Source organism: Macaca fascicularis, chromosome 16 (assembly GCF_037993035.2).
Source record: "Macaca fascicularis isolate 582-1 chromosome 16, T2T-MFA8v1.1".
Taxonomy (NCBI): Eukaryota; Metazoa; Chordata; class Mammalia; order Primates; family Cercopithecidae; genus Macaca; species Macaca fascicularis.
This window is the reverse complement of record NC_088390.1, coordinates 62874353-62886552: the sequence shown is the minus strand read 5'-3', so window position 1 is coordinate 62886552 and position 12200 is coordinate 62874353. Positions and strand designations below refer to the sequence as shown.

At 49.0% G+C, this 12200-nt stretch overlaps 1 protein-coding gene across 1 annotated transcript; it reads right to left on the bottom strand.

The window, feature by feature from the left end:
• Positions 1-3: 3 nt before the first annotated feature.
• On the bottom strand, positions 4-10634 carry KLHL10 (kelch like family member 10). Its single transcript, XM_045374743.2, is given in 5 exon segments — positions 4-396; positions 606-755; positions 2591-3208; positions 6322-6811; positions 10333-10634. Coding segments are annotated over 5 exon segments (1845 nt in total). The 5' UTR covers positions 10527-10634.
• Positions 10635-12200: the final 1566 nt, after the last annotated feature.

The following is a 12200-nucleotide window of genomic DNA, read 5'->3' as shown; positions in this document are numbered from 1 at the left end:
TTATTAGCTAAATGAAGAGGCTCATACAGGTAGGGTACTTGTTGAAGCAGAATATTTTACTTCATCTCGCAGTGCTAATCCTGGGAAGTTGTCCCGTCTAGCTGCATATTCCCCAACATTGGCCAGCCCTGGTACTACACAGCAGCTCAGAGCACTGCGGTATATGCTCATGTCGTGAGCATCATACCACTCATCGGTCTTTTCGTCATAGCACTCAACATTAAAGGTGGTGGTAAAACCATTAAAGCCACCCACCACGAACAAGAGGTCGTCCACCACCTCGATGCCAAAATTGCTACGAGGGTTAAACATAGTGGGGATTGTGCGCCAAGTGTTAGCCACAGGGCTGTAGGCTTCTGCACTCCTAAGTCGATTAGCTCCGTCAAAGCCACCTACCTGTGGATAGCAAAAGAAACACGGTTGACTGCTAACTATTGATTCTGTTCACTGAGGAAGCCCTCGTTGGGGGTACCAGTGATTTCATAACTCCCTCTTCCATTATCTTCCATGAAAAAAAGCTTTTCAAATACCAACAGTAGCATAAACCCATTTACTAATACAAATTCTAGGGGTAATGTGTTTTTTCTTTGTAGTAGTAAACTTACTGCATATACATGTTCTCCATAAGCAATCACGCCTATTCCACTCCTCCTGCTTCTCATGGGTGCTATGACTGTCCACTGATTACTTTCAGTGTTGTACACTTCCGCTGTAAACAGGCACTCGTTTCCATTAAACCCACCACATATGTAGACCTGTGTGAAGAGTTCCAAGATTATTAAAATTCCCACTCTAGGGAGTAGAAAGAAAGGATATGTGTGTGGTGGTAGTGGGCACTTAATTCCAGTCTGTACAATCTGAATTTCTTTTTTTCATATGTGCATGCATTGCTTTTTATTTATTTATTTTTAGAGACAGAGTCTTGCTCTGTCACCCAGGCTGGAGTGCAGTTGCGCCCTCTGGGCTCACTCCGCCACTCAGGTTCTAACAATTCTCCTGCCTCAGCATCCGGAGTAGCTGGGACTACAGGCGCACACTGCCACACCCTGCTGATTTTTTGTATTTCAGTAGAGACGAGGTTTCCACCTTGTTGCCCAGGCTGGTCCTGAACTCCTGAGTTCAGGCAATCCACCCCCATCGACTTCCCAAAGTGCTAGGGTTACAGGCATGATACACTGCCGGCCTATATATATTTTTTTTTTTTTTTTTTTTTTTTTTTTTTTTTTTGAGACGGAGTCTGGCTCTGTCGCCCGGGCTGGAGTGCAGTGGCCGGATCTCAGCTCACTGCAAGCTCCGCCCCCCAGGTTTACGCCATTCTCCTGCCTCAGCCTCCCGAGTAGCTGGGACTACAGGCGCCCGCCGCCTCGCCCGGCTAGTTTTTTGTATTTTTTAGTAGAGACGGGGTTTCACCGTGTTCGCCAGGATGGTCTCGATCTCCTGACCTAGTGATCCGCCCGTCTCGGCCTCCCAAAGTGCTGGGATTACAGGCTTGAGCCACCGCGCCCGGCCTGCCGGCCTATTTTTATTTTTTGAGATGGAGTCTCGCTCTGTCGCCTGGGCTGGAGTGCAGTGGAGCTATCTCGGCTCACTGCAAACTCTGCCTCCTGAGTAGCTGGAATTACAGATGGGTGCCACCACACCTGGCTAATTTTTGTATTTTTACTGGAGAATACCATGTTGGCCAGGCTGGTCTCAAACTCCTGACCTGAAGTGATCCGCCCACTTTGGCCTCCCAAAGTGCTGAGATTACAAACATGAGACACCAGGCCTGGCCACATTACTACTTTTTTTTTTTTTTTTTTGAGAGGGAGTCTTGCTCTGTCATCCAGGCTGGGGTGCAGTGGTGCGATCTCAACGCACTGCAACCTCCACCCACTGCAGCCTCCGCCTCCCGGGTTCAAGTGATTCTCCTGCCTCAGCCTCCTGAATAGCTGGGACTACAGGCGCCTGCCACCATGCCCAGCTAATTCTTTGTATTTTTAGTAGAGACAGGGTTTCACCATGTTGGCCAGGATGGTCTTGACTTCCTGACCTTGTGATCTGCCCGCCTCGACTTTCCAAAGTGCTGGGATTACAGGCGTGAGCCACGAGCCCAGCCTGCATTACTTTTTTTTTTCTTTTTTTGAGATGGAGTCTTGCACTGTCACCCGGGCTGGAGTGCAATGGTGCCATCTTGGCTCATTGCAATCCTCTGCCTCCGGGGTTCAAGCGATTCTCCTCCCTCAGCCTCCTGAGTAGCTGGGACTACAGGTGCCCACCACCAGGCCCGGCTAATTTTTTGTATTTTTAGTAGAGACAGGCTTTCACTATGTTGGCCAGGCTGGTCTCGAACTCCTGACCTAGTGATCAGGAGCCTTAGCCTCCCAAAGTGCTAGGATTACAGGCATGAGCCACCGCGCCCGGCCTCGCATTACTTTTTAATAAGCAAAATAAAAGACAGTTGCAACTAGTCACCTTGTCAATTGAAGAAAGAATGAGTACTCCAAGTGAATACTGCCACTTCGTCTTCCATCCACCCCAAAAAAGAGCAGTATCATTTCTTGGCTTGTACTTTGTATCCACATCTTCCCCTCCCACCCTGGTCCTTTACCTTCCCATAGAGTGTTGTGGCGCTTGCATCACTCCTCTGTTCGTGCATGGGGGCGATGAGTGTCCATTGATTGGTCTCTGGCTCATAACGTTCAGCAGTGTTTAGACGCACATAGCCATCAAATCCTCCCATGGCATAAATAAAATTGCTGAGGACTGTCACACTGACATAGCAACGTCTGGAGTGCATCGGGGCCACCTGATGCCAAGTTTTCTTGACTGGGTCAAAACGCTTAACACTATTGAAATAGTCTACACTATCAAACCCCCCAATGATATACACATAGCCTTTCAAATAGGCTGCCCCATGGTAGGCACGGGGACTCTCTTCCTCACAAGTAACGTTCACCCATCTGTCTGCCCGAGCGTCATATGCCTCAATAGCATTGGTGGGGCTCCCACCACTCCAGCCACCAATTGCAAAGAGGATGGCATAGGGCAAGCGGGGTCTGGTGAGTGGGTTGGTAAAATCAGAATTAGAGGGTCCATTCATGTTGAGGTCATACATGGCCTTTAGGGCATTAATGATGACTGGTTTGCATTCCTCACTGTCTTTGACATAGTCATTCATCTTAACATTGTTCATGAAGTACTCAGCATGCATTAGGGCCAGGCGAACCTAAGAAGCAAACGCAGAAAGTCATTCAGGTGATGTGAGGGTGCCAGGAGATCCCACATCCTTAACCCCCATGTTACAATCTGCCTTTGAATTGCTGGAAATATTTTGGTTTGTTTTTGAAATGTATAAGTCACAGTTTAAATAGTCAATTTTGAGGCTCACACCATAATCCCAGCACTTTGGGAGGCCGAGGCAGGCGAATCACTTGAGGCCAGGAGTTTGAGACCAGCCTGGCAACATAGCAAGACCGTCTCTACTAAAAATACAAAAATTGGGGCCAGGTGAGGTGGCTCACGGCCGTAATCCCAGCACTTTGGGAGGCCAAGACGGGCGGATCACCTGAGGTCAGGAGTTCTAGACCAGCCTTGCCAACATGGCAAAACTCCATCTCTACTAAAAATACAAAAATTAGCTGAGCATGGCGGCACGTTCCTGTAATCCCAACTACTCGGGGAGCTGAGGCAAGAGAATCGCTTGAACCAGGGAGGCAGAGGTTGCAGTGAGCCAAGATCGCCCCACTGCACTCCAGCCTGGGCCACAGAGCGAGACTCCATCTCAAAAAAAAAAAAAAAAAAATCAGTCGGGGCGCAGTGGCTCACACCTGTAATCCCAGCACTTTGGGAGGCCGAGGTGGGCAGATAACTTGAGGTCAGGCATTTGAGACCAGCCTGGCCAACATGGTGAAACCTCTGTCTCTACTAAAAATACAAAAATTAGCTGGGCGTGGTGGCAGGCACCTATAATCCCAGCTACTCAGGAGGCTGAGGCGGGAGACTCGCTTGAACTCGGGAGGTGGAGGTTGCAGTGAGCCGAGATCGCACTACCACACTCCAGCCTGGGCGACAGAGCTAGACTCCATCTCAAAAAAAAGAAGAAAAAAAAATTAGCCAGGCATGGTGCCGCATGCTTATAGTCCCAGCTACTCTCGAGGCTAAGGCGTGAGAATTGCTTGAACCCAGGAGGTGGAGGTTGCAGTGAGCTGTGATCACACCACAGCACTCCAGCCTGGGTGACAGAGTGAGACTCTGTCTCAAAATAAATAGTCGTCGGCTGGGCGCAGTGGCTCACGCCTGTAGTCCCAACACTTTGGGAGGCTGAGGCGGGCAGATCATGAGGTCAGGAGATCAAGACCATCCTGGCTAATACGGTGAAACCCTGTCTCTACTAAAGATACAAAAAGTTAGCCGGGTGTGGTGGCAGGCATCTGTAGTCCCAGCTACTGGGGAGGCTGAGGCAGGAGAATGGCGTGGCGTGAACCCGGGAGGCAGAGGTTGCAGTAAGCCGAGATCGCATCACTGCACTCTAGCCTGGGCGACAGTGAGACTCCTTCTCAAAAATAAATAAATAAATAGTCATTTTGGGAAGGTGGTATATACATTTGGAAGCTGAGAATAAGCTAGATAGAAGGCACCTCAAGTGGCCACAGAGCAATCCCATTCCTTGGCCAATGGTCAGTACCATTAGACCAGGAAAAACCATGGTAATTGTTCAGTAATTGAGTATGTCTGTATATGTAAAATAATGCTGATTAGCACCAACTGACAACAGTTGTGTGCAATACTCATGATTTGTTTTTCTGGTTTTTTGTTAATTTGAGACCGAGTCCCACTCTGTTGCCCAGCTGGAGTGCAGTGGTGTGATCTCAGCTCACTGCAGCCTCCACCTCCTGGGTTCAAGTTATTCTCCTGCCTCAGCTTCCTGAGTAGCTAGGATTACAGGCATGCACCACCATACCCAGCTAATTTTTGTATTTTCAGTAGAGACAGTGTTCTGCTATGTTGGCCAAGCTGGTCTTGAACTCCTGACCTCAGATGATCCACCCGCCTCCACTTCCCAAAGTGCTAGGATTAAAGACATGAGCCACTGTGCCAGCCATGATTTGGTTTCTAATTCAGCTTCTACCTTGGGTATGGAGAAATTCATAGGAAGGAAAAAAGCTGAAAGGAATTTCAGCACTTTCGAATTTTTTTTTTTTTTTTTTTTTGAGACAGGATCTCGCTCTATTGCCCAGGCTGGCTTGCAGTGAGGTGATCACAGCACACTGCAGCCTTGACCTCCCAGGCTCAAGCAGTCCTCCCATTTCAGCCTCCCACCCAGTAGCTGCAACTGCAGGCATGCACCACCAAGCCTGGTTAATTTTTTTTTTTTTTTTTTTTTTTGAGACGAAGTCTCGCTCTGTCACCCAGGCTGGAGTGCAGTGGCGCGATCTCAGTTACTGCAAGCTCCGCCTCCCCGGTTCATGCCATTCTCCTGCCTCAGCCTCCCGAGTAGCTGGGACTACAGGCACCCGCCACCATACCCAGCGAATTTTTTGTATTTTTAGTAGAGACAGGGTTTCACCATGTTAGCCAGGATGGTCTCGATCTCCTGACCTCGTGATCTGCCTGTCTCAGCCTCCCAAAGTGGTGATTACAGGCATGAGCCACCGCGCCCAGCCAGCCTGGTTAACTTTTAAATTTAAATTTTTTTTTTTTTTTTTTGAGATGGAGTCTTGTTCTGTTGCCCTGGCTGGAGTGCAATGGCATGATCTCGGCTCACTGCAACCTCTGCCTCCCAGGTTCAAGTGATTCTCCTGCCTCAGCCTCCTGAGTAGCTGGGATTACAGGTGCGCACCACCACGCCCAGCTAATTTTTATATTTTTAGCAGAGACCGGGTTTCACCATGTTGGCCAGGCTGGTCACAAACTCCTGACCTCAGGTGATCCCCCCACCTCGGCCTCCCAAAGTGCTGGGATTACAGGCGTGAGCCACTGCACCTGGTCAAATTTTGTAATTTAAAATTTTTATAACCTATGTTGCCCAGGCTGGCCTCAAACTCTGTGCTCAAGTGATTCTCCCACCTTGGCCTCCCAAAGTGAGCCACCACACCCCTCCTAGAATTATTCTGAAGGCTCTCTTCTTCCCCCACCACCAGGAAGGATTTTGGTCAAAGAATATAACTTAGGTAAAAAGAACTAGTAATGCCAAGGGAAAAGACAGTTGCAAAATTCCAGAGAATAGTAGATGCCTTCTATCTAAGGACATGTAAATACAGCCTTGGGATCTGTCATATGTCTGAATTTTGCTTTTAGGACAATCTCTCTGGGATAAATGAATGAAGAGTGAACACTGACCTTAGGAAGCAAAATTGAAATGTGCTGCTTTCTATTTTGGGGGTCATGAGAAATCCACTTTAAAATGGCCTCAAATACAGCATCTTCCTGTTTGACATTGAGCTCATCTTTCTCGATGATATCCTTAAGTTCAGTGACCGAGAGCTCTAAAAATTCTGCAGAGACTTTCACCATCTCCTCGAAGTTGTGCAGTATGAACATGTAGGCCTTCTGCCTCAGCTCAGGACAGTAGTAGTAGTCTGTGAACTTACAGATGCCGATACAATTATCCAAGCACAGCTCCGACTTGAGGAACTCGCAGCAACCCCTGACGATACCCATGATGTTAAACTGATCCGCGGCAGCAAGCAGTTTCTCCACATTGTCCGGTGTGATAGGCACGGTCCGGGTGTATGCATACTCAATGATCAGCTTCATCATGTCGGGAGAAATGCCAGGGATGTTGTATACCTTCTTTTCAGTGTTGTTCCAGCCACTTGTAAACAAAGCTCTGGAAAAAAGAAAGAAACTGGCAGCCACGGAAACATTTCTCTCCTGTTAGGTGAGTACATTGGAAATGGCCTCAGGAAGCGGGGTGCAGGCATGTGCTATATACAGTGGACAAGAAGAATTTTGACTTTGGGGCCGGGCGCAGTGGCTCACGCCTGTAATCCCAGCACTTTGGGAGGTGGAGGCGGGTGGATCACGAGGTCAGGAGATCGAGACCATCCTGGCTAACACGGTGAAACCCTGTCTCTACTAAAAATACAAAAAATTAGCTGAGCGTGGTGGCGGGCGCCTATAGTCCCAGCTACTTGGAGGCTGAGGCAGGAGAATGGCGGGAACCTGGGAGGCGGAGTTTGCAGTGAGCCGAGATCGAGCCACTGCACTCCAGCCTGGGTGACAGAGCAAGACTCCATCTTGGTTGGGGGAAAAAAAAAAGAACTTTGACTTTGGTCACTCTTACCTTGTGGATAGAGAAATTAAGATTTAGAACTGAGAGTAAGACCCAGGTCTCTTGGGCCAGGCGTGGTGGCTCACGCCTATAATCCCAGCACTTTGGGAGGCCGAAGCAGGTGGATCACGAGGTCAGGAGTTCAAGACCAGCCTGGCCAACATGGTGAAACCCTGTCTCTACCAAAAATACAAAAGTTAGCTGGGCGTGGTGGCACGTGCCTGTAGTCCCAGCGACTTGGGAGACTAAGGCACGAGAATCGCTTGAACCTGGGAGGCGGAGGTTGCAGCAAGCCAAGATCACGCCACTACACTGTAGCCTGGTGATAGCGTGAGACTCCATCTCAAAAAAAAAAAAAGTTTTTTTCATATAAGATGTGAGATTGGGATGGGGAGAGTCTCCCTATATTGCCCAGGCTGGTCTCGAACTCCTGGGCTCAAGTGATGCCCAGGATGATAATTTTATATGCATTTTACTTATTTAATTCCTATTTCCCCTTCTGGAGGGTAAACTTCATGAGAATAGGAATGTTTCTCTTTTTATTCATTGTTTTTTGTTTTCTGTTTTTGAAGCAAGGTGTTGCTCTATCACCCAGGGTAGAGTGCAATGGCATGATCTTGGCACACTGCAACCTCTGACTCCTGGGTGCAAGCAATTTTCCTGCCTCAGCCTCCTGAGTAGCTGGGATTATAGGTGTGCGCCACCACACTCAACTAATTTTTGTATTTTTTAGTAGAGATGCAATTTCACCATGTTGGTCAGGCTGGTCTCTAACTCCTGACTTCAGGTGATCCACCTGCCTCGGCCTCCCAAAATGCTGGGATTACACTGATGAGCCACTATGCCTGGCCTTGGCTTCCTTTTTGTAAGAAGTTTAAGGAAATGTGGTCTTAGAGATCAAATTCTTCCGCTAGAGCAGGGGTCTGCAAACCTATGGACTCTGTCCAAATTTGGCCCACCTGCTGCCCACAAATTAAGAATGATTTTCACATTTTAAATGACTGGAGGAAAAAAATCTTTTTTTTTTTTTTTTTTTTTTTTTTGAGATGGAGTCTTGCTCTGTTGCCCAGGCTGGAGTGCAGTGGCACCATCTCGGCTCACTGCAAGCTCCACCTCCCGGGTTCACACCATTCACCTGAAGTCAGGAGTTCAAGACCAGCCTGGACAACATGTTGAAACCCCGTCTCAATTATAAATACAAAAAAATTAGCTGGGTGTGGTGGCAGGCATCTGTAACCCCAGCTACTCAGGAGACTGAGGCAGGAGAATTGCTTGAACTCAGGAGGCAGAGGTTGCAGTGAGCCGAGATCGCACCGTTGTACTCCAGCCTGGGTGACAAGAACAAAGCTCCATCTCAAAAAAGAAAAGAAGAAAAAGAAAACTTAGCCAGATGTGGTGGCACACAGCTGTAATCCCAGATACTTGGGAGGCTGAGGCAGGAGCATCGCTTGAACCCGAGAGGTAGAGGTTGCAGTGAGCCGAGATTGCGCCACCGCACTCCAGCCTGGGTGACAGAACAAGACTCCATCTCAAAAAAATAAAAATAAAAAATAAATTGTGGACTCTGCTCTAGGGTCTACATGAATGAGAAGTTTTAGCAACAAGTAGGATACATCAATCATATCTTCATTGGAATTGATTACTCAAACATTTTCAGCTCATGAACAAAATAGCCCTTCTACCTCCTGGGTTACAGTGGTTTTAGCCCAAACTCCCTTTTCCTTCTGTTATTTCCCGGGTGTTTACCCCTCATCCTCCTTCCCATCCCCTTAATCCTTGTTAATTTATCACCCTGTTTGAAAAGGTCTCTATTGGGATAGGAGTAGAGGGGGGTCCCTGAAGTAGCATTGTCATCTGAAATCCAGTAGGGATGTCCAACCTTCCCAAAGGTTGGTTTAGGTGAGAATCAAAGATGAAAGCCCACCAATAGTTAGTTGAAATCCAGTTGAAAAATCAGATCTTAAAGGCCGGGCACGGTGGCTCACGCCTGTAATCCCAGCACTTTGGGAAGCCAAGGCAGGTGGATCACGAGATCAGATGTTCCAAACCAGCCTAACCAACATGGTGAAACCCTGTCTCTAATAAAAATACAAAAATTAGCTGGGCATGGTGGTGGGAGCCTGTAATTCCAGCTACTTGGGAGACTGAGGTAGGAGAATCGCTTGAGCCCAGGAGGCAGAGGTTGCAGGGAACCGAAATCACACCACTGCATTCCAGCCTGGGGGACAAAGCGAGACTCCATCTCAAAAAAAGAAAAATCAGATCTTGCCAGGCGTGGTGGCTAATGCCTGTAATCCTAGCACTTTGGGAGGTTAAAACGGGCAGATCACCTGAGGTCAGGAGTTTGAGACCAGCCTCAGCAACATGGCAAAACCCTGTCTCTACTAAAAATACAAAAATTAGCCTGGCGTGGTGTCGGGCACCTGTAATCCCAGCTACTCAGGAAGCTGAGGTGGGAGAATGGATTGAACCGGGGAGGCGGAGGTTGCAGTGAGCTGAGATGGCGCCATTGCACTCCAGTCCAGGTAACAGAGTGAGACTCATCTCAAAAAAAAAAAAAAAAAAAAATTGGAGAAAAAAGCCCCTGACCCTAGTCATGCCTCTTCAGAAGGCAAAGGAGCCAGACAGGAGCTCCTGCCTGGACCACAGAGTTGGCCAGGCATGGTGGTAATCCCAGCACTTTGGGAGACTGAGGCAGGAGGATTGCTTTGGGCCAGGAGTTCAAGACCAGCCTGGGCAACATAGCGAGACTCCATCTCTATAGAACATTTCAAAAGTAGCCGGATGTAGCGGCATGTGCCTGTAGACCTAGCTACTTGGGAGGCTGGGGTAGGTGGATCGTTTGAGCCCAGCAGTTCAAGGCTGCAGTGAGCCATGATTGCATCACTACACTTCAGCCTGGGTGAAAGAATGAGAGCTTATCTCTAAAAAATTTTTTAAAAAAATTTTTTAAGGTGCCCAGAGCTTTGACAGTGTCTCTAAAGTTAAGGTGGTGGAGTGGGAACCAGAAAATGGATCAAAGTGTCTCAAAATGAGCCCAATTACCCCTTTGGCTTAATTTGGCAACCCTGTTATACCTAAAGTAGGAACTGCAGCTACAGAGGATGTTCTTATGGGCACTGAACTCAAAGCCATTGACCTTGATGACCACGTCGCAGAGCTTGCCCTCTAGTCTAAGCTCGTTGAAGATCTCACAGGCCATCGCACTCATCTTCCTCTCCATGTGAGGCTGGTGGAAACGTGTGGAGGCCGCCGCGCTCTCCATCTCCATGGCACCCTGGGACAGCGGAGAGAGGCTGCTCTCCTAGGGTGTCGGGGAGGGTTGTGGGGGGCCCCTTTAGCCAGCTGTCGCTTCTTTTCCCTACTACATCTTTCGTATAGGGTCTATCAGGCAACTCAAGTTCCAGAATCCTGGCCCTGCAGTGAGATCACGCAGGATTGTGCTCTCAGGTTCTGGAACTGCCTCCTGGACTTGTCCGCTTCCTTCTCCTCTCCCCTACCACCCCACTTAGGCTGAAAACCACCTCATGCCTCTTTCTGTGTCCTCGAACTCAGAACAGAACCGTGACCACTGACTGTTTATTGATTCCAGCTCCTGTTACTCACCTGATACAGGTCTCTATCCCTGGAGCATCCATCTACCTTCCACAGCCCAACACTTGGCTCCCTAGACACCGAACTCAAGGAAATCCAAGTCAGTTGAGGCGGAAGGGAGAAGTAAAGCTGATTAAATTTCTTTCTTAGGCCAGGTGCAGTGGCTCATGCCTGTAATCCCAGCATGAGGTGGGCAGATCACGAGGTCAAGAGATGGAGGCCATCCTGGCCAACATGGTGAAACTTCGTCTCTACTAAAAATAGAAAAATTAGCTGGGCCTGGCGGCACATGCCTGTGGTCCCAGCTACTCGGGAGGCTGAGGCAGGAGAATCGCTTAAAACCAGGAGGTGGAGGTTGCAGTGAGCTGAGATTGTGCCACTGCACTCCAGCCTGGTGACAGAGACTCCATCTCAAAAAAAAAAAAGAAAAAAATTAATTAATTAAATTCTTTCTTTTTTTAGAGACAGGTCTTGCTCTCTCACCCAGGCTGGAGTGCAGTGGTGTGATCATAGCTCACTACAGCCTCCACCTCCTGGGCTCAAGTGATCCTCCCACTTGAGGATCCTCCCACTTGAGGCTTGATCCTCCCGGCCCAGCCTCCTGAGTAGCTGGGATTACAGGTGCTCAGCACCGTGCCCAGCCAACGCTGATTACATTTCAGAAAGCTGTCCCGGGTCTCCCAGTCCCCTGGATGGGTTAGTCACTCAGTTTCTTCTGGAATGAGGAATGGCCTAGTTAACAGAGCACCTGCTGGGTGATTAACAGAATTCAGTTTATGGCTCCTTCATCTCTCCTCCCATCCAGCCGTGTGGTTTTTCTGTTTTTGTTTCTGAGACAGGGTGTCATCTGCCGCCCAGGCTGGAGTGCAGTGATGCGATCTCGGCTCACTGGAGCCTGGACCTCCCGGGCTCAAGTGATCCTCCTGCCTCAGCCTCCCGAGTAGCTGGGACTACAGGTGCGCATCATCACGCCCGGCTAATTTTTGTATTTTTTGTAGAGACGGGGTTTCGTCATGTTGCCCAGGCTGGTCTCGAACTATTCGGCTCAAGCGATCCTCCTGCCTCGGCCTCCCAAAGTCCTGGGATTACAGGCGCGAGCCACCGCGCCCAGCCCCAGCCATGTTTTTGTCACACAAACTTTCAGGCTGGAAATGACCACGCTTGGCAAGGCTTTTCCTCCACAAAGAGTGGCAGAACCCTACCTACCCACGTAACCCCAACACCCTGGGACCTTCACCCTGCTCTTCACAATAAATAGCACCCTCCTCCAATTTGCCTAGCGCACCGGGAAAGTCCACCCGGATCGTGGCCATCTCCGGGACCACACGATTCTCGGCCCCGCCCCCGGCCC